Raw genomic sequence first — 21,640 nt, 5'->3', positions numbered from 1 at the left:
CCAACTCATTGACACTCTTCATATCACCATTCTTCTTTCCAGCAAAGACATGAAACGGTTCATTCGACTGCTTGATGGTCCCAGCAAGATTCTTTGAGACCCTTCATGATCTTCAGCCGGACATTTCGATTTCTTCGGAGTTGGTGGTGTTTTCATTGTTTTTGTCGGTGTCGGACATTTCGAAATCCTCAGAGCCGGTAGTAGCTTCATTGTTCTCGTCGCGGTCAGACATTTCGATTTCTTCCGAATTGGTAGTAGCGTTATTATTGTCGTCAGAGTCCGACATTTCGACTTCTGGGCTAGTCTCAACCCAATCGCGAGCTAGAATGTTCTCGTCGTTGTCGGACATCTCGACTTCCACCGAGGTAGTAGTGACCTCAGAATCAGTCATCTCAATTTCTAGACTTTGAATGTCCTCGTCGGCGTCAGACATTTCGATTTCTTGGTTAGTAGTTCCTTGAGCTTCAAGCTCCATGGTGTCTTGAATGTCCATATCTTGGAAATTGAAGCATAGAATGTCGATAGTGGCGTCCATCTCAATGTCCTGAGAAGACGGGGTGATTTGAGTCTGTAAATGTTTAGTTGGGATTTTTGGGGGATTGGAGGAATTCTTACAGTGGTGTTGTTGTCGTTGGTGATATTCATCTTATCTTGGACGGCGGTGATATCCATGTCAAAGTCCCGGGCGACTCGGACGATTTGGATCTATGAATTTGTTAGCAAATCTCGTTATTTTTCCAAAAAGATTTCCTTACAGTGGCGGGGATGTCGGCAGTGGTGTCCATCATGTCGAGTGATTGTTGGATGTTTTGAGCTTTCTCTTCTTGAAGGAAATAGTCGAAGAGGGATGGGTGTATTGTTGGCGTCATGTTGGTCTTCTAGTTGAAGATTGGTGGTTGTTGTTGTTGTTGTCGTGTGTTGAAATGGGGAGGATCCGGTTGAGTGTGTTTTTTTGTGTGCGTTGTAGAAATTGGCTCTTCTCGTTCGAGAAAATGAAAGTTATGGAGGAAAGCAGTTTAGAATAGGTAGCGTTCTTTTGAAGTAAGAGCTTGAGTATTGTCGTTGTCGATCAGCGTGTTGTTGAGTTGAATTGAAGTTGTGTTGATGTATTCGTGAAGAGAAAAACCCCAGAAAGTGGGAGATTTCCCACATTGTTATACACGGCATATTTCGATTTCGACTGCTCTGTGTGTGCCGTGAGTGTGACTCTCAGTCTATATCAACATCGTGAAGTCGTGGTAGGCTAGGTGAGTAGTCAGGGGAAATTCGCTTAGCTCCCGAGGTTTGAAGGTGCACGTGATTTTGGCGTTGATACTGCTCTACCATCATCGAATTGTATTATTTATTGTTTGTATCTTGTGTCAGAGGAGGCTTAGAGATGATCTCGGGAGAGATGCCGTATATTTTAGAGTTAATTTTGCCTTTTTTTTGTATCTGAACTCGACCAAGATTGAGGACTTGATGTGATATCAACCCCAACTTCCTCGGGGATGAAGGCTTCCGAGGAAACACCTATCTAAAAAGTCTCGTCATGTATTAAGTCATCCTTACCAGATTTTTCTAGACTCTGCATCACCTCAACAAGGTCCGCACACAGTAAATTTTCAAAATATCGACTTCACAAGCCACGGAGATTGTTGTCCTGGGCTGCTAAGTTGATAGTGGGAGGTCTTTGGGTGTACTGTACAGTACGAGGCATATACATTCTAGCTATCTAGTCTTGTAGCTGGTGATAGGTAGCAGAATTAACTACTCTCCTACTCGAGGTCAAAGTGTATAAGGTCTTTCAAAATCACTTCAATGTTTTCTGCGACGAACCGGGTTGAAGTATACATAAACACTCCGGTAACCTCGATGTCCGTAGACTCGTGGGTGTATGGCCGCCTCATTCCCGTCAGAGCTTCATGTCGTAGCCATCGAATCTTGGATCGATAGCCTGGTCAATTCCTGTTTGTGTATCTCGATACACTGGATCCCATCGCCCTGCTGCGTCATCCAGCTTCTGTATAATTCTAATTAGCAAGCGGAAGACCAAAAAATGCTTGTCCGTGCATCAGACCATGAACAAGACACTCTCCGCTAGTAACATGTCTCCCATTCAACTGCGGCCGCAGCACCATCAGTGAACCACATCCCGGGAAGCCCACGATCTCATCACCAGTATGGGATAGAGGTGAGCCTAGAGCCATTCGACTTTCTTTGGTTGACAAGAATCTGCGTTGTGCCATCAGCGTGTATGGAATGTTGATGGCGTGCGTGAAACGAGCGTTTGACAGATTAGGCAGGTCAACAATGTCCGGAAATCAGAAGATCAACTTGTAGAGCTCTTGCACAAATTCAATTCGGGAAGAACATTTTCGAGTGGATGATCGAAACCATCTATCAGTCTATCGCAACATGATGTATGGCTGAATCACTCAGCCATTGCTCATTAACACTTTCCGTTGGTTGCATACGGCCGCCAGGATATGGTTCTTTGTCTTAGCTTCTTGGCCTCAATCTAAGTTGTTCGAAGTCGATCAAGATAGCGGAAATCTTCCAAAGCGTCAGCAAGTCTGCGCAACTGATATGAAAGCAACGTCATCTGAGCCTCCAGTGGAATTCACGTTTTGCGATCCGATTTTGGGTTATCGTGGTCGCTGTTTATATAGGCAGGCAATACGCCGATCCTTTTCGGTTCCCCAAGTATAGGACAAGGCTTCGTAGCTTGGGCATGAGACTTTCGTCAAGGTCATCGAATTTACTTCGGCACGGTCATCTGAGCCTACCGCTCCAGGAAGCAGAGTCAAATGCCTGATCTCAGACCGACTAGTACCAAGAGAGATATATTTGTAGGTTTTCTTCATGTAGAGATCCATTCCGCAGAATTGACAATGTACGTCCTGTCGACGATCAATAAAGCCCTAGGCAACTTGAAATTGGAGGGGCAGACTCGACGAGTGCACGTCTCATATCTAATGTCGTCTTCGATCACACCAGGAACTGATTTTGCGGCACTTAAGAATAGTAGTGGCTTGTACATAAGTTCGAGTGTACTCCAACAACCTTGGAAACATTGAAGATTGCGTTCACGTGATACCATTCACGTGCGCAAAATCGACCAAGAGATATGGAAATGCTTAAAGAGCATAGAAGGAATCATAGAGCAGGCTTGCATTAAATTCCAATGAATTATGACCTCTTGCTCTCAGTTTAAGACGCCAGAATATTGGTTACTAACCTGATGTGTAACTTTATGCTTCATAAAGTGGGCCCAATCAAAATCACTATCCTTTTCATAAATCTTGACATCTTCGTCCGGGAATGGATTACGCAACTTTTGTAGACTTGGGCCTACATGTCCCACGACATATAGAGCATTCAACTCCTCGAAACCAAAATACTACCATCATGCCTCCCTCTGCAGCCAGTTACTCTCCGAACGTGTTGTGTCGGCTCCACTCCACTATCTATCCAACATTCAAGCCACAAAGCGACAGCTCGGATAGCACTACTAATCGGAGCGTCGCAAAGATTACGACAATTAGTTGGTAAGTTTGACAGATTACAGGGGTGAATTTTGGAATCAAATAAAATGGCTGGGAATTTCAAAGGGCACTTCGTATGGTCTTCACCGAACATGGGGCTGGTTGGGTTCACCGGAACGAGTCTATCAACACAACGGCAAAGCGTCTGAATACGCCACAGAGAAGCTTCTGGGAAGGAATATATGCGTGTTGGATATGTTGGAGGCAAAGTCGCTGAAAACTGGCGTGGTCCCTTCTAGGTTCAACATCGCTCAATCTTAAGACTCCGGCTAACCCCTTTCAGGTTAAATAGAAAGGAAGTCGGCTTCCTTGATAACCCTACTTTCACTTCTTTAACCCATCAACACACCTACACTGAAAAAAGTCTCTTTCGAACAGTTCTTGATGAAGCACTTACTCCCTGCCAACATGGCGCCTCAATTCAGTATGGTGTTGAATGCCATCAGAGACCTCGCCCTGAATTCACCGTTACTTTTTAGTGGGGCCACACTCTTCATCCTGATATCGGTCATTCATTTCTTGCTTGCACGTCCTAAGAAACTGAACTTGCCTATTGTTGGCGGTGGTTATTGCAAGAAAGAAGACCATAGGCACGCTTTGGTTGAAGGAACATTGAAGGTGAGCAAACAGTTTTATCGTCGGACTCATCCAGTATTAACCCCAAACAGTACCCAGACAGTCCCTTCTTGATCAACACAGATGCACCTCTTGTTATTCTTCCCATATCAGTCATCAATGAAGTTCGAAACTTGCCTGAGGACAAGGCTTCATTCATGAAGGACATGCAACAAAGATTCGCGTCCAAACATACTCAAATTGGAAGCGAAGGATGGGAAGTGATCCAAGTCCTCAAGGTCGATCTGACGAGGCACATTGCCAGTACGCTCGATGACCTTCAAGAAGAAATCCAATACGGATTCGACAAGGAGTTCGGACCGTGCGAAGACTGGACTCCTATACCAGCGTACCACAAACTCACCCGCATCATTGCATTATTGAGTGGACGTGTTTTTGTGGGTCGTCCCCTAAGCCGTGATGAGGAATGGATTCAAGCAACGGTCATGAGTACGATGTTCGGCATTGCAGCAAGAGATGCCATCAACTCCTACCCCAGATATCTCCGTGACATCGTTGCACCCTTTCTTCCTGAATTGAAGAGACTGAAACAATTCCGGAAACGAGGAGCTCAACTACTGAAACCAATTTTGGATGCTCAGCTGGCTAAGGAGGGAAATGAAAAACTTCGTCGAGACGATTCAGAGGATGAGCAGGGTACCATCATTTCTTGGATGTTGAAGTACATGAAGGAAGATGAACGTTGTGATCCTATGATCTTAGGCCGCAACCAAATTGCACTCTCTATGGCCGCCATCCACACTTCTTCTATGGCCACCACATCGGCCATCTACGATCTTGCGGCTCATCCTGAGTACATCCAACCACTTCGTGATGAGATTCACCAAGTGATTGACGAGGATGGCCAAGATATTGATGGGGATGGACACATGACTCTCAAAAAATCAAGCATGCCTAAGCTCTGGAAACTCGACAGCTTTCTAAAAGAGAGCCAACGTTTCACTCCACCACAGCTACGTAAGGCCTTGTTTAACTGAAAGAGGCAGATGTACTGACAACGTATTGTAGCGGCGAACGTCCGTGTAACAACTTCATCCCTCACTCTCTCCACTGGTCACACCCTCCCAACAGGAACTCGCTTTGCCTTTTCAGCTTGGGCAATCCACAACTCCCCCACAAACGCCATATTCACCCCAACGCCAGACCATACTCCGCTCCCACCCTCCACTTTCGACGGTTTCCGCTTCTACAAGCTGCGCAGAATCCCCGGCAACGAAAACAAACATCTATACGTCACCACCTCGCCCGATTCATTGAACTTCGGACATGGAAACCATGCTTGTCCTGGGCGATTCTTTGCTAGTAATGAAATCAAAGTCATTCTTATTGAATTGCTGAGAAGTTGGGAGTTTAGATATATGGGTGGCGGGGAAGTGAAGAAGCCGGAGAATACGTGGGGTGATATGGTTTGTTATCCTGATTTGAAGACGGTGATGGAGTTTAGGAGAAGAAAGCCCGTTGCGGCTTAAAACTTGGATAGAGAGGGGAGGAGAGTTAAGGGAGGAAAGTTTATTGCGTTGAGTTAGAAAACGGGTTAAGGGAGACAGAGGGACTTTTGCCTCGACGCCATTACAGCGAGACAGAATATCCAATCGAAATGATCTTTGCGATGAACTTCAATGTACCCGTCCCGATTCACACACACGTTCACAGCAGCGTCTGACGACCACCCTCGTCACCGGATTCGAAATCTTTGGTCTGGCGCACCTGCAGCTTCGTGCTTAGTTATACCTTCACCATGCATGATACCGTGCACGTAAGCGGTACCAAGAAAGAAATAATCATTACCAAGAGGTCGCAATACAGCTGGGAACTGCAACCCATATACAGTAGCAACGACATCTCCTTGTCTCATGAAATATGGTCCAAGTCCAAAAGTACCAGAAGCACTGACGAATAAAGAGCGATTCATGCAAGCACCCCACATTGCTTCTCGAAATTGGCTCGCAAGCGTAGTGACATCGTCTTGCTTGCTCTCAATCTCCATCATCGAAGGTGATAGCACTACTTGTCTAAGTAGGCCACGGAAAGCATCATATCCTTTCGTGATCTCTGGAGTTGCGGGCTTGTAGTGGACGTCAACGCCTGCGATTATGGTTGATAACTTAATGAGCTATTGACAACTTTATCAGTGCTACCCGTATCTGTAAAAGAGCTGTCGGAAGCAGGCTTCGCAGTCATCTTGCTGGAAGCAACGTGCTCCTTGCGTGCGCTTGTTTTCTCAAGTTCATAAAAGCATCTGTATTAGAATAGCTCGCATCTTCTTTGTCTGACATCTGAAGAATGTTAATTATGGGTTTGGTATTTTCCAACTCCTCTCTCCAAAGGGCCTGAAATTGCTGAAGTTAAATCATCTTGGTAAGCATAGCCAACAGCGTATTTCTGGTGTGACGGCGGGGGTCGGGCGGCAACACTTGTTCGCAGAGGTGTGAAATGAGGCCCGCGTAATTGAGGTGAGAGCCACTGAATGTTGTATCACAGACCCGCCATTGTCAGCGCGGAGTGTTAAGCATATTTCAGTTGGATGGCAGCCTATCGTTGCTTCGCCGCACAAATCGGGAGACACATTGGAGTGCGAGTACCCACCCCACCACACCCATCCAGGGGTTCTTCAAATCTATGATACCACTTTGTCACTACACCCTCAAGCGTTCTTCTCAGCCTCGCCGCACCCTTGTTTTGCAATCTAATTTCGTTAATTTCACTACTTCTAGAAATGTTGAGAGGCCAAGAACAATTGTATATATGGAGATAACGACTGTCTATTGATATTCGAAGGGCACGACTGCGTTGCTCGACTATTTCCAACTCACAATTTCTATTGAAGTTTCATTTTCCACCACTATCCTTCCTTTTGGGAACCCTGGCAAGCCAAAAGATTGAGAATGTTGCTGCAACATTGAAGAAGACATAGGCCAACAAATATCCAAAGTTTTTCCATAGACCTACAAGATTAATACCGCGGCTTGCTAAGAAACTGTTTGAATCAGCGAAGGGACAGTACAGGCATTCGGTGAGTGCGGCAGTATCATTAACGTAACCGCCGGCGAACTGAATGTAGGGCGCTAAGTAGTCTCCGCAAGTTAAGCCTGATGGTGGATTAAGGCGTAGAAACTCTATTTCTGAGCACCGTATAGATGTGTTTGCAAGCCCGGCTGCAAGAATTCCGTCGATGAAATATGTAAGCGGGGAAGCGCGATATACGAAGATCCAGAAACGTGGAAGGTCTTTAGGCGATACGAGAACACTTTGTCGATACATTAGCAGTGTCATTCATGGTATTCGTAGCGCTTACCCGCAGAAAACAAGCGATAGCCAAAACAAGAGCGTTGCAATTTGAACCGCCGTTTCTGCATGCTCAATTCCAACTGATACGGCTTGCGAGAAGGTGGAGATCCACAGACAAAACAACCAGATAAGCCCAAAGACCAGAGCACCTCTCTCGACAGCTCCAAAACTTGGATCCCCATTCTTCCATAAGCCTGTGGGATAATACCAGGTGGCAAAAATCAAGATAGAGGCAATAGTTTGCCAAAAGAGTTCCACAAGTATGTTTGCTGCGATGAACATCGTCCAAGAATATGTTTTCGCTCTTCCTTCTCGAGCTTCGAAGAGCGCTCGGCTGGAAGTTAGACGCGGAATTACTTGTTGGTCAACAGTGCTGAACAGTTGGCTGATGAGAAAAACAGAGAAGAATATGTTCGTCAATCCTTGGATGTCCAATCTCGTGTCGTAGAACGAAAGACCATTGAGAAGGGACTGTGTATAATTAGAAAACCCTTTGCGGAACACGTTTTGGAGAGCTACATACCACACCAGCGCAAAGAGATATCTTGGAATAGATGTAGGTTGGGTCTCTCCAATACTCTTGGAACATCCGCTTCGATACTATGAGAAGTTGACTCCAATAGGATGTAGCATACTTAGCTCCATGCACATCAGACTCTCCCCCTGCTTCAGCGTCTGAGCATCTAAACTTCAAAGCCTCAAGGTATTGCGTAACTTGCTGTTTCTGCTCACATCCGTTCCATACGCAGGACCAATCTTTGAGCCCCGAGCTTGCCTCACCACTTGTAATATTCAGCATCCACTCGGCTGGGTTGTTCTCTGGAGGGCACGGCTCGGCACCGTTACTCTCAAAGTACTCGATCAATGTTGAGGCATCTGCTCCGATCTCGCCAAAATACAGTGTTTTCCCACTTTTGTCTAACAGCAATAGACGATCAAACAATTGGAAAATTTGGGACGATGGCTGGTGAACTGTGCAAAGAATAGCCAGTCCGTTGTCTGCTAGGTCTCTAAGAAGCATGCAAACTGACCAAGCTGTTTGACTGTCAAGGCCCGACGTAGGTTCATCTTTTAAGTTTCAAGCAATTAGTAGAACTTCAAAAATAAAATAGCTGCTGACATACCTAGAAAGAGGAGAAGCTCCGGTTTTGCCACTAACTCTACAGCAATAGTCAATCGCTTGCGTTGCTCCACGTTCAGTCCTTGTCACTATCAGTCAAATGTTCAATAGAAAATGGCTGCCAATCTGACCATCGCCTGCGATTCCCACAACAGCTTCAGCGTAGCTTTCCATTTCCAATGTCCTCAAAACAGTGTCGACGTATTCCAGTTTCTCTTGTTTTGATATGTTTCTCGGTTGTCGAAGTACAGCAGTAAATTCCAAAGCCTCTCTGACTGTTGCAGTAGAAAGGTGTATATCTTCTTGCTGCACGTAACCCGATTTTCGTTGAAAGCTCACATCCCTCTTCCTTCCATCAACAAACATATCACCACTGATTACACCAACGGTGGTTCGACAGGCGAGCACGTCCAGTAAACTTGTCTTTCCCGCACCGGTAACTCCCTGAACAGCAAGTCAGCTCGCACAAGATGGACGAGGCAGATGTTACCATCAAAGCAGTCAGAGTCCCGGGCTTGACCCATCCGCATGTGTCAGTTAAAACGGTTCTTGTTCCTTCCTTGGTCTTTATGTTGTAGTTCACGTTGTTCCAATGGAATACCGCTGAATCCTTTCGGGTAGCAACTTGACTCCTCTTCTGAAAAGACTTTTTTCGTTCATTTCTCCCACCTTTAGGAACTTCATTTTTAGAAGCAGCTTTCTCCATCTCATCGATACCATCTCTCCTTTGTTTCCCTCGATTGAAGAGTAGAATGTCTCCCTTAGATCGTTGAGCGGGGACATACTCGGCAGCGAACAGATGCACTGCTCCGAAGATGAGAAACATGGCGATAATGATGGGAAGGTTTCTGTACCATTAGATTTGTGTGTAAGGTGATGATCTTTCTTACTTACAGCCAGAGATGTCTTCTCGAGTAACCATATTTGCTAGCGAGATATGATGAACCAGCTACATCCATTTGCCCAGGGATTGATCCAATCGACGCACAAACGGCTTCAACACTTGAGTATTGAGTATACGATTGCCCACTTGGGATCCATAAGGGACATGGGAATTGGCGATCGTGGAACTGCATATATCAGCTCAAATATATATTGACAATAAGGTACCATACTTACCTCATTGATCATCAAGCTTTCGTATGCAAACGACATCGGGTTTAATCGTCTTAGCCAAGAAAGCCAGCCTATCATATCTTTCACTGGTATCACAAACCCTGTGTAAACGATGAAGATCAGAATAATTATAGCATGGGGGCCATGGTCTGCTCAATGGTCCTCGAGAGAGACCCTGCCATTCGGAAGAACATTGTCATTGTCATAATTGTAACGAATGTAAACAAGTAGAAGATCAAGAAAGACGAGAGGCTCCGGCGCAGGTTTGTCATGAAATAGACACAGATGTTGAAGAGTATCGATGTTGCAATCTTGTTCGGCATATCACATAGAATGGAAGCAACCCCTTCTACAGCCGGGTGATAGAAGGCATAACGGGCATGCTTTTCGACAATGGGCCGTTGTGCCCACATGGTGAGAACCTTGATCGTTCTATTAGCTCTGTCATAAATGGAGTCCAAGTTCAAGTTGGGAATACCGACCTCAAATGCAGGGGCAAATGCGTTGACCATCAAGGCGAAGAAGATAAGAACAGCTCGACTATCTAAGCTATTGGCATTGTCTGGAAGGTCGTAGAATACACTTCCAACAACAATGGCTATAATTGTGTTTCCAAAAATGCCTGCTACGACTGGGACGTAGTTGTTGCGGAGTCTGCAAATATCCCTTCTAACGCAGATGACAATTTGTAGCCAGACAGAAATTGGGAAGGTATGCATTCGAAGCATACGATTCTCGCTTTGTCCATCGAGGATCTTTTTTTGTATGGGATGTGCTGCATTGAACGAATCAATGTCCTCGGTAAGTAACTTTGCCGCCGCACTTCGTTTCCAAACATCGGCGAAATCATCTGGCGAACGTGGCACTCGACACTCATAACCCTCTTTGATAATGCGCTCTACAGGATGGGTTACTGACGTCAGAAAATCTGCCGTGGTCGCACGGCTGGATCTCTCGAAACCGAGATTCAGAAAGTAATCTGCAGCGGAATCGATGGGTCCAAAGTAGATCTGACGACCTTCGTACAACAAAGTAACTTTATCGAAGTTCTGTGCCGAAAGTTAAATTGTGCAGTTGAAAAAATAACTTGATACTAACCATAAAAATTCGCTCCGAGGCTTGATAAATGCTGACAATTGCGGTTGAACTCAAATCCTTCGTCGAACTTCTCAGCAATTTGATGAAATTCAAAGCTGTGCCGCTGTCTAGCCCTCGGGTACTGTTGTCCCAGCACTGAAAAGGACTACCACCAATGAAGACCTCTGAAATGCTGGTCCTTTTCTTTTCCCCTCCGCTGATCCCTCGAATCATAGCGTTGCCAATTTTCGTGTTATATGCACTGTCCAGATTGAAGAGCGATGAGACATTGCGTCCAAGATTCCGAGACTCTAAATCTCTGCTCTTCCCAGGACCAAGGACTCTTGTAGCCGCTGCAAATCCAAGCGTTTCTCTAACAGTTAATTCAGGGAAATGCTCATCGATTTCTGCTAGAACATTGCATTCGCCTCGAAACTCGCGATGCATCTGCCGATACGAGATTCCTTCGCGAAACTTAGCATTGACCTTGCTGATGAAGAAAGAGAAGAGCTGGGACGTATTATCAGACCTTCATAGTTGATCCTCTCAGCACCATCCACTTGAATGCCTTGAGTTTGTCCTGCAAGAGCTTTTAGAAGCGTGGAGCATCCGCTACCAGGTCTTCCCAGAACAAGAAGCATTTCTCCACTTTGTACCAAACCGCAGAAATCTTGTAGTATGTCGACTTTCTTTGCACCATGCCCACGGAGGTTCTTCCAAATGACTGTTGGTATCGCAAGCAGGTATGAGCTGACCGTAGATTGATAACGCTCAGAGTAATCAAACCCGTGAATGTTGATATTCTGGAAGCTCACGCCTAGTCGCAATTGGCCATTTTGAGACATGGTTTGCACCTCTTTGGAAATGATTGCAGCTGATCTGACTTCACCTGAGTTCGAACTGGCGGCCGTTGTATCTTTGGCACTGGGTGGAGGGGTATTTGGCGTCGTTTGCTTGCGCCGTGTCGAGGTGTCATTCCTATGGAAAGAGCAAGTCGTGCGTTGAGACTCAGAAGGAGGTGGCAAGGCCGTACACTGTGCTACAGACGTGAGCACAAAATCTTTAGTATGACAGTCGTTGTATTGGTGAGAGACCCAAAGATAAAAAAGGCAGCTGTGAGCACCATGCAACGTACGCTAAGCTAGATTTGGTATGATAGTCTTGATGGGGTAGGAGAAGCACTAGAAAGGGAAGGGAAGGTAACATGTCCCAGAATATGGGAAACGTGGTCACTATGCCTGATTGAGGTTTTATGGATAAGTGGAACAGAAGCGTTTATGAATCCTGTATTCCCGTAAATGTCCTTGCTACCTACGTTCCACGCCCACCAAAATTAGTTTACCGGTCAATCCCGGGGCCGAGTCATCCCGTCCTCTTCCGTATGCGGAATGGAACTTTAGATTTAGGCGGTGATACCCCCAGTCCGAATTTCCAAGAGCCCACTTCGACATCGGTAGGGATTTCAACGTCGTACCGACTCGTTATTAGGGCGCATGTAAAAAATTATGGCATGCTTCGCCAAGAAGCGCCCTGGGCAGATCGCATGTCCGCCTTGTCTTCCATCAGCTAAGGAGTCCAAAGTTACACGCGATAATTTGCTGGCAACTTACCTCCAAAGGGTATCCATGACCCCTCAAGGCTGTCCAATGAGAACGAAGATTCACCGCCCCCAACATTCCTACTGCTCGATGCATCATTTTCAAGGTCGGGGTTCATGGGCCCGCTCGTTGGATCAGACGAGTCTCGGAGAAATCTATCAGCCCAGAATGACTGAACAGGATAGGCTCCTCGTTTGGTGTTCCAGAAAGATTTGTCCATGTGAGAAATACCTGAATTGACAAGGCCGATGTTGCCTTTCGGGAACCACCACTTGCCAAGTGAAACATCAAGAAGTGGCGAGCTCACTACAAAGTAGCATTGGACGTACAAACGAAGAGTCTCTGCGTAGATGGAAGAGAGAAGTGGGTCCTGAGTGAGTCTTTTGGGCTCGACATCTGCGCCGGAGATTTCACCGTAGCCGTCTCTGAGGCCCAGTCGAACACGCGCAAGGAGGCTTTGGTCCTTGAAAATATGTATAATTGCCATCATTGCGCATGGTATAGTGTTTCCAACCGACCTAATTGTGGCTCGTGAGCTCCTACTCTGGAACATGAATGGATGGAGAAGTACGTACCCCCAAGCCAACCCAAGATCTGCGGAAGCGAGAGATTCATCGTCATGATTGGGTACTTGTAGTACCGTTCTCTGTCGATATCTCATGAGCTCTGAGCCCCAAATTGGGTCGCCATCGCCATCCGTCTGGACTAGTGATTCATCGAAATGTTCTCTGGCGTAAGCATACCAATTTTTTAGCTGGTCTCTAAGTCGTTGTCGAGTCCTATATGGCTTGGGCAGGATGAATGCGGGCATTCCTCGAGCAAGCCGTGGGACATTGTTATCAAATTGCCACAAGTCTTGTATGAAGGTTGGGTTGAGATGCAATAGAGTAGGTCCAAAGATAGCCTGTAACAACGACCCTCCTACAATGTCTTGAAAGAACTCCACAATACTAGGGTATTGTGTCCATTCTGTTGATAAATGTAAGTCATCAAATCTCCTTTCGAGTCCTTGCATGAAACGATGAGTCGTTGGCATCAATCCTGGTCCACTGAGAGCTCTTAGAAATCCTTTGTGAGTGATATGATCCACGCGGCTTTCAGAAGGGACATTAGTTCCTGGAAACGGTTTTGTGAAAGGGCCAGAGTTGTCCTGTCTATAGCTTGAAAGTGCCCTGTCGTGCATTCCGAAGAAATTTTTGAGTGTGTAACTGTAGACCTCAATCGGACTCCCTAATAGCGGTTGCTTCCAAATTCTAGCAACAGTCTCACGATCCTGGAAGAGATATATATCGCTCCCCAAGAAACATATTCGCGCTGATGTCAATTTCCCAGAGATAGACCTGCACATAATGAGCATGAGTTGGATCGTGGATCGTGGCTACAGGTAAATTTCTTTGCTCTACTTACGTTGCACGCTTCAGAAAGTTCTGGTTGTCCAGGATGAATGGAATGGCAGATCCCAAATAAGGGAAGAATGATGGATACTCAGGGGGAATTTGTGTATCATGCTCCCACCAGTGACCCCAGTAGTACATGATCCAAGCTACAGCATAATTGAACAAGAATGGAATAAGAAATATCGTTCCGAGAGCTAAAGCAATTGCCATGTTCTCCTTCTGACTCATTTGACTCCATGAAGGCGACCATGCGGTTCTTCTCTATTTACCATGTTGCTAATGTTACCTTGTCTTCCCAGTGAGGTGGTACCAATGAATCGCCAACAAATGCCTACCTTAGCGGAACACCCTGTTCCGAGATGGTGTGGTGAACCTGTGGATTAGTTCCACAGCTGTGGAAGTTCCACAGCCTGTCGACAGCGGCTGTCGACAGGCTGTGAGAGCATTTAGCGTTGTTGCCTGGCTTATTCCTCAATTTTTGAGGCTTTTCGGGGCTTTCCGAGAGCCGAGGCTACTTTTAGAGCCCCGAGAATACTCCGAATGCCTTCGGTTGCTTGTGTGTGACTTCAAAGTTTAATAAATACTGTGAATAGCTTCAAAATCGCTCGATTCGGCCAAAACTCACCTGCGCATGAAACCTGGCTGACTTGTAGGGTGTGGTGGGTGCTTATTGGGCAGTGTGGTGGACTACAGTGGACGGTCCCTTAGGCTTCCGCCACCGGCTTCAATAGGCTGACTAAACTCGCTTATCCCACCAGCTTTTTTGCACTTTGCAGACTTTTCGGCCACGTACAGCTTTCATGTCGTGCTCTTCCTTCGTACACTTGCCAACCACCATATGCGTTTGACATGGCTCCGTTCAGTTGGGCCAATGGATACGAATTCCATGCAATTTGGGTCACTGTCGTGGGCGCGTTAGGGTATGCCACGTTCTTGCTTGTCAAGGCTCGATTATCTTTCTATGAGAAGGTAAAGCAAGGCCTGGTAAGCCATCTATCCTCACGCCTCATATTTCCTGCAGTAAGTGCGAGCTGGGATGCTGGGCTGATAAACGGCTGGTGTTAGCCAATGCCCAAATGGAATCCAGTTTTTGGCCATCTTCTTACGCTAAATGATCTTTTCGAATCAATACCTATAGACTCAGGATTAATTTTCCCTTTCGCTGGTTCCGTTTTAGTCTCCGGACGTGAGCAACTGCTGCTTTAACCTGAGCTAAGGGTGAGCATGCCTGAGCAGAGCCTGAGCAGAACCTGAGCAGAACCTGAGCATCCTAAGCACGCCCCGAGTCAGCCTGCGAACTATAATGTGGAATCAATTTTGGCCTCCTGTGTGCCCCAGCTACAGTTTCCTTTCCGAACTTTGCCCGGGAATCCGTTTCTGCTCCCTTGCAAGGTTCCCTGCCAGAGTAGATTTTGGATCCCTCTCGTGAAAGAGCACGTAACTAGTCAAATGCGCACCGTTGTCCCGTCCAAGATGGCGGTTTGCTGAGACCAAGACCAAAATACCAAAATGGCTTCCTTAGGTTTGGAATTGTGCATGGAATTGCAAGTAGATCAGTGCGATACGATTAACCCTGAATTCCAAGCCTAAGGAAGCCATTTCGGTATTTTGGTCTTGGTCTCAGCAAACCGCCATCTTGGACGGGACAACGGTGCGCATCTGACTCAAGCGAAAACATGTGCGATCTTGACGATGTTCATAGTGGGAGTTTTCGAAGTTGTGAGAGGTCATTTAGCTCCCACATTGATATTGGCATACTAGGAGCCTTCGTAGGGGATACAGCATTCCCCACCTCCGCGCTCCAGCGTAGCTCCACTACCCTAGGCTCGGGAACGGAGAATTTCCAGATCTTAAATCGGAGCTCGGGTGCGAGCTTTGGGAAGAGGGTGAACTCTGTAGCTGCTGTGGAGGTTGACCGATGTTGAAGGGACTTTGAGGCAAGCATCTGCGTGAAAGCATCTTGCGCTGCCTTCAGAGGCGGGGCTGTGGACATCATCGTCGAAATCGATCCTTACTGGAGGGGAAAAGTTTGTGTAGAAACATCTCGTGTTGATCTTGAAGATGTGGTCTTGGACATGATGTCGCAATTGACGCTCGAATCAGCGGTGGTGACCTTGTGGGCTTGATCAAACTGAACAGCAGGTCAGCATTGTTACATCAGATCACAAAATGAAAACCTAGCTGCATCGTGCCTGGGGACAATTGATCGATAGCTTGACCCTTGTTCTCCGTCATCAAATTCTCTTGGGGAGAAGCCATCATGGTCCTATTGGTGTTGTGAAGATTTGGTTCGTGGTGGTGTTGAAGTTTGAAGGATGTTGTGGGAGGAGGGAGAGCTTGGCGGCTTTTATCCTCACGACTCTTTGCTCTTTCCGCTTTAAGCCAGTATAATTTTTTGATTCAAAGGGAAGAAGGAACAAACGAAAGCTAATTTTGGTGGAAGTTCCATATTGTGAGTCTGGGCCGCTAGCATCAAAGGCGGAATCTCAGAATCCTAGGCCATTCATATAGTACCACCACCCATCAAAACAATCAGGCTTCTCCAAGATCATTGGGACATAATCCTTCGCCCAATCTCCATCCATATCCACACAATACAACATGTTACAGAACTCCCAGTAATCGGGGTACCACCCCGATTGATGCCAATCTAAAATAGCAAGAACTCGAACCGGCTTAACATCAGTGGCTGTCAACATGATATTGCTGGGATGAAGGTCGGCGTGAGTGAAAGTAATCGGGGCTTCGTCCGGAAGTTGACCCCGCATTGGGTCCACGAAGTTCTGAATATCGGGATGATACTTACTGACCTCAGCTGCAAAGCGGTCATGAAATTCCTTGGTGGTTTTGAAAGGGCCAAACCCTGGTCTTCCTTCGAAAAGGATATCCAGTAACGGACCACGGTTGATACTGCCTGTTGCACTCAGTATTTGTTCGACTCTGTGAACCCACGAAGTGCGTACCTATGAAAGCGTCTTTTCCTCCTTGCCTAAGACCTCGCAGTGCCGTGGTCATTGTTTTCAACTGACTTGAGACGTCCAAACGCTCAAGCACAGAAAGTGTATCCCATCTTGCCTCCAAGGTTTCCCCCTCAATAAGTTTCATGTATATGAAGAGTTCTCCCCCGTCGCGAACCCAACCGTAAAGCTCTGGAACTGGGATCTCGCATTTCAGGTGTTTCCGAATCACCCACAAGCACTGAGCTTCTGCAATAGTGAGATTGGTCCCAGACTTGACAATGAGGCCGAGCTCTGAGAACCTTATTGGCGGAGGATTTCCAGGATACACAAAGCCTTTCTCTAAAGCACGTTTTCTGACTTCGGCAGGAGAAGGAAGAAGAATGTCTTCAGCTGTGCGGTTGAAATAGGAGCTGGTCTTGATAACGACATTATCCCCCGTTGGCAGCTCTCCTACGTCCAAGGTAGCCATATCCTGGAGATAGTTTGGGATACAGTTCAAAGCTTTTATTCTCGCTCAATTCGCATGTAGTCCACCTAAATCAGATGACCTGAAGAGTGGTTGTTTTCACGTTGGAGCTTTGACGAGAAATCGATATGATTATTGCCAGCTGGATTTCTTTGGCTGTTAGTGTTGGGGTAGAGTAGGCTAAGCCTAAAGCGATGGACTCCCACGTGATCTGAGGCTAGGCTCACCGAAACAGGTTAGGCTAAAGTTTATATTCTTGATAATTTCTGGTCTGCAAGTCGTCTCTGATGATGATTTCCCACCGCAGCATTCAGAACTACTTCTCTTTATCAGTCCAACTCAACAACATTACTCTACTCGATGTTGTTTGCCTCGGAACATAGCCGCCTCGTCTGTGATTACCATGGGCTGCCAAGCGATGAGTCTCCCAATACCCGCCGGCCGCGAGCCTCGACTTTGAAACCAACACTTCCATATTTAACACAAACCTTCCTGGCATCAAGACGAGCGCTCAACTTCCGAACGCTCTCAAGTTCATTGACCGATTTCCTAAACGCTGGACCCGCCTGGCGCTTACAATGCAGCAGGCTGCTTGCTGGCTACTCAAATTGTTGATTTCGACCATTTAAACTGTGTGCTCTGCAGAATTACCAACAACCGTCGCTGGCACTCAAAAGTCTCTATATATCATTGGTGGCTTGTAGGTCTTACCCTGCGGATCTTTTCTTGTACCTTCTAAGCCTCCTTTTGGCACTGCTGGAACCTTCTTTTTTGCAAGAGCCGTCCAGCGATTCAAACTCAATGTGCGTTTTCGACGTCCATCTAGCAAGCCCATCTAATCGCCATGTCTGCGCAATGCCCTGATTACAGCAGCCTGAGACTCTATATTCGTGCACCTGACACTACTACACTACTTTCGAGATGGGAGTGACATACAATGTACTGACATTATCTGCCAATTGCTGGTCTAGTCAGGAGACGCTTATGCGGCCGCGGATGGGCATTGTATGATGAAACGCGTTTCGTCTAAAGTCAGCGTCAAGGCATTTCAGTACCACCGGCCCAGGTAGGTCTATGTTGGGCTAGGCAGTTTCGTGTCACAGCAAGACACCGAGGTTGGGTTTCATTATCCCCAAGTTGCTCACGCATTGCGTGTACAATCCCTATAAGTCGTACACATCTGCTGTCCTCTTCATCGATAGTTTCCTATTTCTCTTCATACCAACTCACATCTTCTGCACATTGCATCTTATACACAGACATCCTCAGTCCATTGAACACTTCCATTCCACAGCACATATTATATCCTATTCCAGCAACATGTCTCGTCAAATCTATCTCCTAGTCTTCCCAGCAGCAGCTAATGCCTCCCGTGTCAATGGCACTCGTGCTCATTGGGCAATACTCATTCCACAGGCAGGATCCGAAACAAAAGGCACTGTTATCCACGTCGTCGGTACTCCTTTCACTGGCTACGGATTGGAGTTCAAGCGCGGTTACGATTGCAGCGTGACTCGTCGAGCATACCATAAGATGCCTCTTGCATTGGTCAGAGAGGAGCATATTCAAGACGTCTCCGCAACACACCCGAACGAGGTCGATGTCACTCCCAGGGATGCGCTCGAAACGGAAGCCAAGAAGATTGACCCGCCAACCGCGAGCCCAGAGCCTTTGAACCCCAGAGTGGTAAGCGAAAACTGGCCTAGTACTGCCAATCCGCATCTAATTTTGAATAATAGGGCAAGAGGTGTCAAGACTGGACCCTTGAGTATATTCAGTGGTTGATCAGTCGTGGATATCTGACCTCCGAGGCACTCGCTGTCTTGGATGCTGCGAAAGCACTTGAGACTCGCGCCTAAATTTGTTTATTGGATGGAAATCACCTTATCTCGCTTATCGTGTGTGAGGAGTAGGTTGAGGATGTGGTGTTCGAGTTGGGGAAAGGAGGGGGTCGAGGAAGGGTAGATATTGTTGGTTTGGTGGTGTTCGTTCTTGGTTTTTTAGTAAAATGATGCGAGGGAAGGGGAGAGGACGTACATTTAGGTCGTAGAGTTCGTGTTCGTTGGTGCACCAGACTGAGTAGTAGAGATTATAGTTCTTCGAGATGAGTCTCAGGGCTTTGTAAGTGTTGGTTAGCCCGTACGAAACTTGAGTAGTCAGTCAATTGAGTTGATATTAGGATATCTTCAGATTGGAAGACTCACCAACTCTCCCATCATCAAGTGAGAACTTGTGAACTCCCACAGGCATACTCCGTCCTCAAAAGTCAACATTCACATGCTCCTGCCTCTTCTCCTTCGCCTCTAGAATCACCTCTTTCTCCAGCGAAATCGGGCTTCCATCCAATCCCTCCCATCCCACCTTCCCGCCCGCAATCTTCAGAATCGTAGGTCCGAGATCCGTATGCGCAGTTACGACATCAGCTTCTCCAACTGGGACACCAGGACCTCGAATCATAAGCAGGATGTTGATATCTTCTTCAAATCCACATTCTTTGCCAGGATTGAGTCGGTGCTGGGAGATGTGATAACCGCTATCTGTGAAGTAGATAATGTATGTGTTGTCTAGAATTCCGCAGTCTTCGAGACGGGTCACCAGGCCTTCGACTAGTTCGTCAACGGCTTCAGGGGCTTGGTGTCACGGGTCAAGTGATTCGATAATCGAATAAGAAGCGTTTATATTCAAAGAGAATAGAACTAAAGAGAGAAGAAGAAGAAGAAAAGAAAAGTTCTCCCCCTCGTACGAGGTAAATAAATAAATATGGGTTGCCCTAAGAACTAAGTAGTCCGTGGCATTATAAGTAATCTTAATATTAAGAGTTCTTATATGGGTTTTAATCCGTTATATTCCTCTTGTAGTGTGATGAGCAGTACAGTACGATCAGCTGATCTTGTGCTTACATGACACATTTCGTTTCCCCTAACTACTCCTTAGCTCTACTGTTTCTATTTCCTAGGGTTATTGTTGGAAGCACAGTATTCAGCTGTAAATCACGTGATATTTGCACGTGCTGTGAGACGCGGCCACAACAAGCAGCAGGTGCTGTACTAATCGTGGTATTGCGTCTACCCTTTAACTCGTACTACGTCGTACGAGTTATATACTAGCTACTGCATAAATCTGCTTACACCACGTGCTTCCATACGAAACGGCTAGTCCCGCTAATCCTGTCTGATCTTCCGGCCCGGTCTCAGCCAATGGAGTGGCGCCTGGCCTATACTCCCGACAGTTATACATACTAGATTGTCCTACTTAATAATTGTAATTCCATCGCACATTAGTCACGTGCTTGTGTCACGTGAGACAACTTGTAGGGTGGCCATCATAATTATAAATCATTTAATTTTTAAAATAATTTATATTTATTTATTTATTTTATATAAAGAAAAAAATTTTTTTTTTCCTTTTTTTCTCTCTTTAGTTTTATTTTCTTTAAAATACAAACGCTTCTTATTTAACTAATAAATCACTTAACTTATAACACCGGACATTTATTAGGTGTAATTAGCTAAAAAGCGAAAAGCCAAAGCACGTAACGATGTGGTAAATCTTGCTCAAGATGCTCAGGCTGCTCAGGTCAGGGTGCTCAGAGGTGCTGTGGTAGATCTTGCTCAGGATGCTCAGGGGTGCTCAGGGGTGCTCAGGGGTGCTCAGGGGTGCTCAGGGTGCTCAGGTTCCTCAGGCGAGTCGACTGAGCCAAGGGTGAGCCAAGGGTGATTAGCGCCTGAGCAAGAGCAGCAAGCTTACTAAACCCATACGGGACACCAGAATGGGAAAATTGATTCATGATACCTTCAGATATCGCGCGACCAGACATTTTCGCGGCTCTTTCTGATGACTTTTCGGAGAGTGATTCCCTCTTTTATATCGATTTATGGCCTTTCATACCGCCGCTACTACTTGTTTCGTCGCCAAGTTATGCAGTTCAGGCTTGTCAGGCGAATGAACTTGGAAAGCCAGATGCCCTCATTCCGTTCCTTCGCCCAATATCGGGAGGAGATAGTCTCTTCACAAGCAATAGTGATGAATCAAAACGAGGACGCTCTCTCTTTTCACCTGGGTTTAATTCGTCTTACATCCTCAATCAAGCTCGTCATGTCGTACATGAAGCCGAGATATTCGTTGAGGTCCTTCATCAGTATGCCAAGCAAGGACGGATGTTCCAGCTAAAGGAAGCAACCTTAAGGTATACCATAGACATTAGTGGCCTTATGACAATGTATGTCGAATCAAATCCCTTTGATGATTTAGAGATTAACGAACCTGTCCCAGGAATACAAGACTTCAATGTCAACGAGGTGATAACCCGCTAGCTACTGCGTTGAGGCACACTCTGGGTTGGCATTTCATAGGGGAGCTAGACTTCAAGCGCAAGTCGTAGACTCTGGGGAGCCACCATGTACCTCCTCGACTCTCATCCAGCGAATGGGAATACGCCACGGCCAAACGTAGTAC

The 21,640-nt window shown here is 46.4% G+C and overlaps 8 protein-coding genes across 8 annotated transcripts; 4 read left to right on the top strand and 4 right to left on the bottom strand.

The window, feature by feature from the left end:
• Window positions 1-112: 112 nt before the first annotated feature.
• On the bottom strand, window positions 113-869 carry LY89DRAFT_667300 (uncharacterized protein; the record flags this gene model as incomplete). Its single annotated transcript, XM_018212968.1, has 3 exons — window positions 113-568; window positions 616-705; window positions 756-869. The coding sequence occupies 3 exons, from the start codon at window positions 867-869 to the stop codon at window positions 113-115; spliced, it is 660 nt and encodes a 219-aa protein (XP_018073688.1).
• Window positions 870-3,953: 3,084 nt separating this feature from the next.
• Window positions 3,954-5,632, top strand: LY89DRAFT_581157 (cytochrome P450; the record flags this gene model as incomplete). The annotated part of the gene is made up of 3 exons (XM_018209099.1): window positions 3,954-4,145; window positions 4,196-5,120; window positions 5,172-5,632. 3 exons carry the CDS (start codon window positions 3,954-3,956, stop codon window positions 5,630-5,632), a joined length of 1,578 nt encoding a protein of 525 aa, XP_018073687.1.
• A 1,257-nt stretch (window positions 5,633-6,889) lies between these two features.
• On the bottom strand, window positions 6,890-11,995 carry LY89DRAFT_706121 (ABC transporter Cdr4). Its single transcript, XM_018217500.1, has 12 exons — window positions 11,294-11,995; window positions 10,786-11,228; window positions 10,170-10,736; window positions 9,862-10,109; window positions 9,691-9,739; window positions 9,466-9,641; window positions 9,062-9,419; window positions 8,703-9,015; window positions 8,576-8,653; window positions 7,975-8,519; window positions 7,459-7,922; window positions 6,890-7,410 (listed from the first exon to the last, which is right to left on the bottom strand). Exons 1-12 carry the CDS (start codon window positions 11,607-11,609, stop codon window positions 6,993-6,995), a joined length of 3,975 nt encoding a protein of 1,324 aa, XP_018073686.1. The 5' UTR covers window positions 11,610-11,995; the 3' UTR covers window positions 6,890-6,992.
• A 52-nt stretch (window positions 11,996-12,047) lies between these two features.
• LY89DRAFT_683209 (cytochrome P450) lies at window positions 12,048-14,202 on the bottom strand. The gene is made up of 4 exons (XM_018214660.1): window positions 13,770-14,202; window positions 12,938-13,702; window positions 12,375-12,880; window positions 12,048-12,315 (listed from the first exon to the last, which is right to left on the bottom strand). Exons 1-4 carry the CDS (start codon window positions 13,967-13,969, stop codon window positions 12,227-12,229), a joined length of 1,560 nt encoding a protein of 519 aa, XP_018073685.1. The 5' UTR covers window positions 13,970-14,202; the 3' UTR covers window positions 12,048-12,226.
• A 359-nt stretch (window positions 14,203-14,561) lies between these two features.
• On the top strand, window positions 14,562-15,206 carry LY89DRAFT_683208 (uncharacterized protein). The gene is made up of 2 exons (XM_018214659.1): window positions 14,562-14,743; window positions 14,825-15,206. Exons 1-2 carry the CDS (start codon window positions 14,609-14,611, stop codon window positions 14,963-14,965), a joined length of 276 nt encoding a protein of 91 aa, XP_018073684.1. The 5' UTR covers window positions 14,562-14,608; the 3' UTR covers window positions 14,966-15,206.
• A 1,039-nt stretch (window positions 15,207-16,245) lies between these two features.
• On the bottom strand, window positions 16,246-17,188 carry LY89DRAFT_667296 (phosphotransferase enzyme family protein-like protein; the record flags this gene model as incomplete). Its single annotated transcript, XM_018212967.1, has 2 exons — window positions 16,246-16,673; window positions 16,723-17,188. 2 exons carry the CDS (start codon window positions 17,186-17,188, stop codon window positions 16,246-16,248), a joined length of 894 nt encoding a protein of 297 aa, XP_018073683.1.
• A 1,022-nt stretch (window positions 17,189-18,210) lies between these two features.
• On the top strand, window positions 18,211-19,159 carry LY89DRAFT_488493 (uncharacterized protein). Its single transcript, XM_018207875.1, has 2 exons — window positions 18,211-18,871; window positions 18,925-19,159. The coding sequence occupies exons 1-2, from the start codon at window positions 18,506-18,508 to the stop codon at window positions 19,042-19,044; spliced, it is 486 nt and encodes a 161-aa protein (XP_018073682.1). The 5' UTR covers window positions 18,211-18,505; the 3' UTR covers window positions 19,045-19,159.
• Window positions 19,160-20,970: 1,811 nt separating this feature from the next.
• On the top strand, window positions 20,971-21,498 carry LY89DRAFT_773609 (uncharacterized protein; the record flags this gene model as incomplete). Its single annotated transcript, XM_018221943.1, has 1 exon — window positions 20,971-21,498. The coding sequence occupies one exon, from the start codon at window positions 20,971-20,973 to the stop codon at window positions 21,496-21,498; it is 528 nt and encodes a 175-aa protein (XP_018073681.1).
• Between the last annotated feature and the right edge of the window lie 142 nt (window positions 21,499-21,640).

Source organism: Mollisia scopiformis, assembly GCF_001500285.1.
Source record: "Mollisia scopiformis unplaced genomic scaffold LY89scaffold_8, whole genome shotgun sequence".
NCBI lineage: Eukaryota > Fungi > Ascomycota > Leotiomycetes > Helotiales > Mollisiaceae > Mollisia > Mollisia scopiformis.
This window is presented reverse-complemented; position numbering and strand designations above follow the sequence as displayed.

What these genes read in the sequence shown, in the direction of transcription:
- LY89DRAFT_683208 (XM_018214659.1), top strand. Translation starts at nt 14,609, where the DNA reads ATGGCTCCGTTCAGTTGGGCCAATGGATACGAATTCCATGCAATTTGG. An exon ending in AGAAGGTAAAGCAAGGCCTG is followed by an intron (nt 14,744 to 14,824) that starts GTAAGCCATCTA and finishes GGCTGGTGTTAG; the next exon opens with CCAATGCCCAAATGGAATCC.
- LY89DRAFT_488493 (XM_018207875.1), top strand. Translation starts at nt 18,506, where the DNA reads ATGTCTCGTCAAATCTATCTCCTAGTCTTCCCAGCAGCAGCTAATGCC. An exon ending in AGCCTTTGAACCCCAGAGTG is followed by an intron (nt 18,872 to 18,924) that starts GTAAGCGAAAAC and finishes TTTGAATAATAG; the next exon opens with GGCAAGAGGTGTCAAGACTG.
- LY89DRAFT_706121 (XM_018217500.1), bottom strand. Translation starts at nt 11,609, where the DNA reads ATGTCTCAAAATGGCCAATTGCGACTAGGCGTGAGCTTCCAGAATATC. An exon ending in TGTGGGAATCGCAGGCGATG is followed by an intron (nt 8,654 to 8,702) that starts GTCAGATTGGCA and finishes GATAGTGACAAG; the next exon opens with GACTGAACGTGGAGCAACGC. An exon ending in CTATCGCTTGTTTTCTGCGG is followed by an intron (nt 7,411 to 7,458) that starts GTAAGCGCTACG and finishes GTATCGACAAAG; the next exon opens with TGTTCTCGTATCGCCTAAAG.
- LY89DRAFT_683209 (XM_018214660.1), bottom strand. Translation starts at nt 13,969, where the DNA reads ATGGCAATTGCTTTAGCTCTCGGAACGATATTTCTTATTCCATTCTTG. An exon ending in GATCTTGGGTTGGCTTGGGG is followed by an intron (nt 12,881 to 12,937) that starts GTACGTACTTCT and finishes AGCCACAATTAG; the next exon opens with GTCGGTTGGAAACACTATAC. An exon ending in GTCATGGATACCCTTTGGAG is followed by an intron (nt 12,316 to 12,374) that starts GTAAGTTGCCAG and finishes ATGGAAGACAAG; the next exon opens with GCGGACATGCGATCTGCCCA.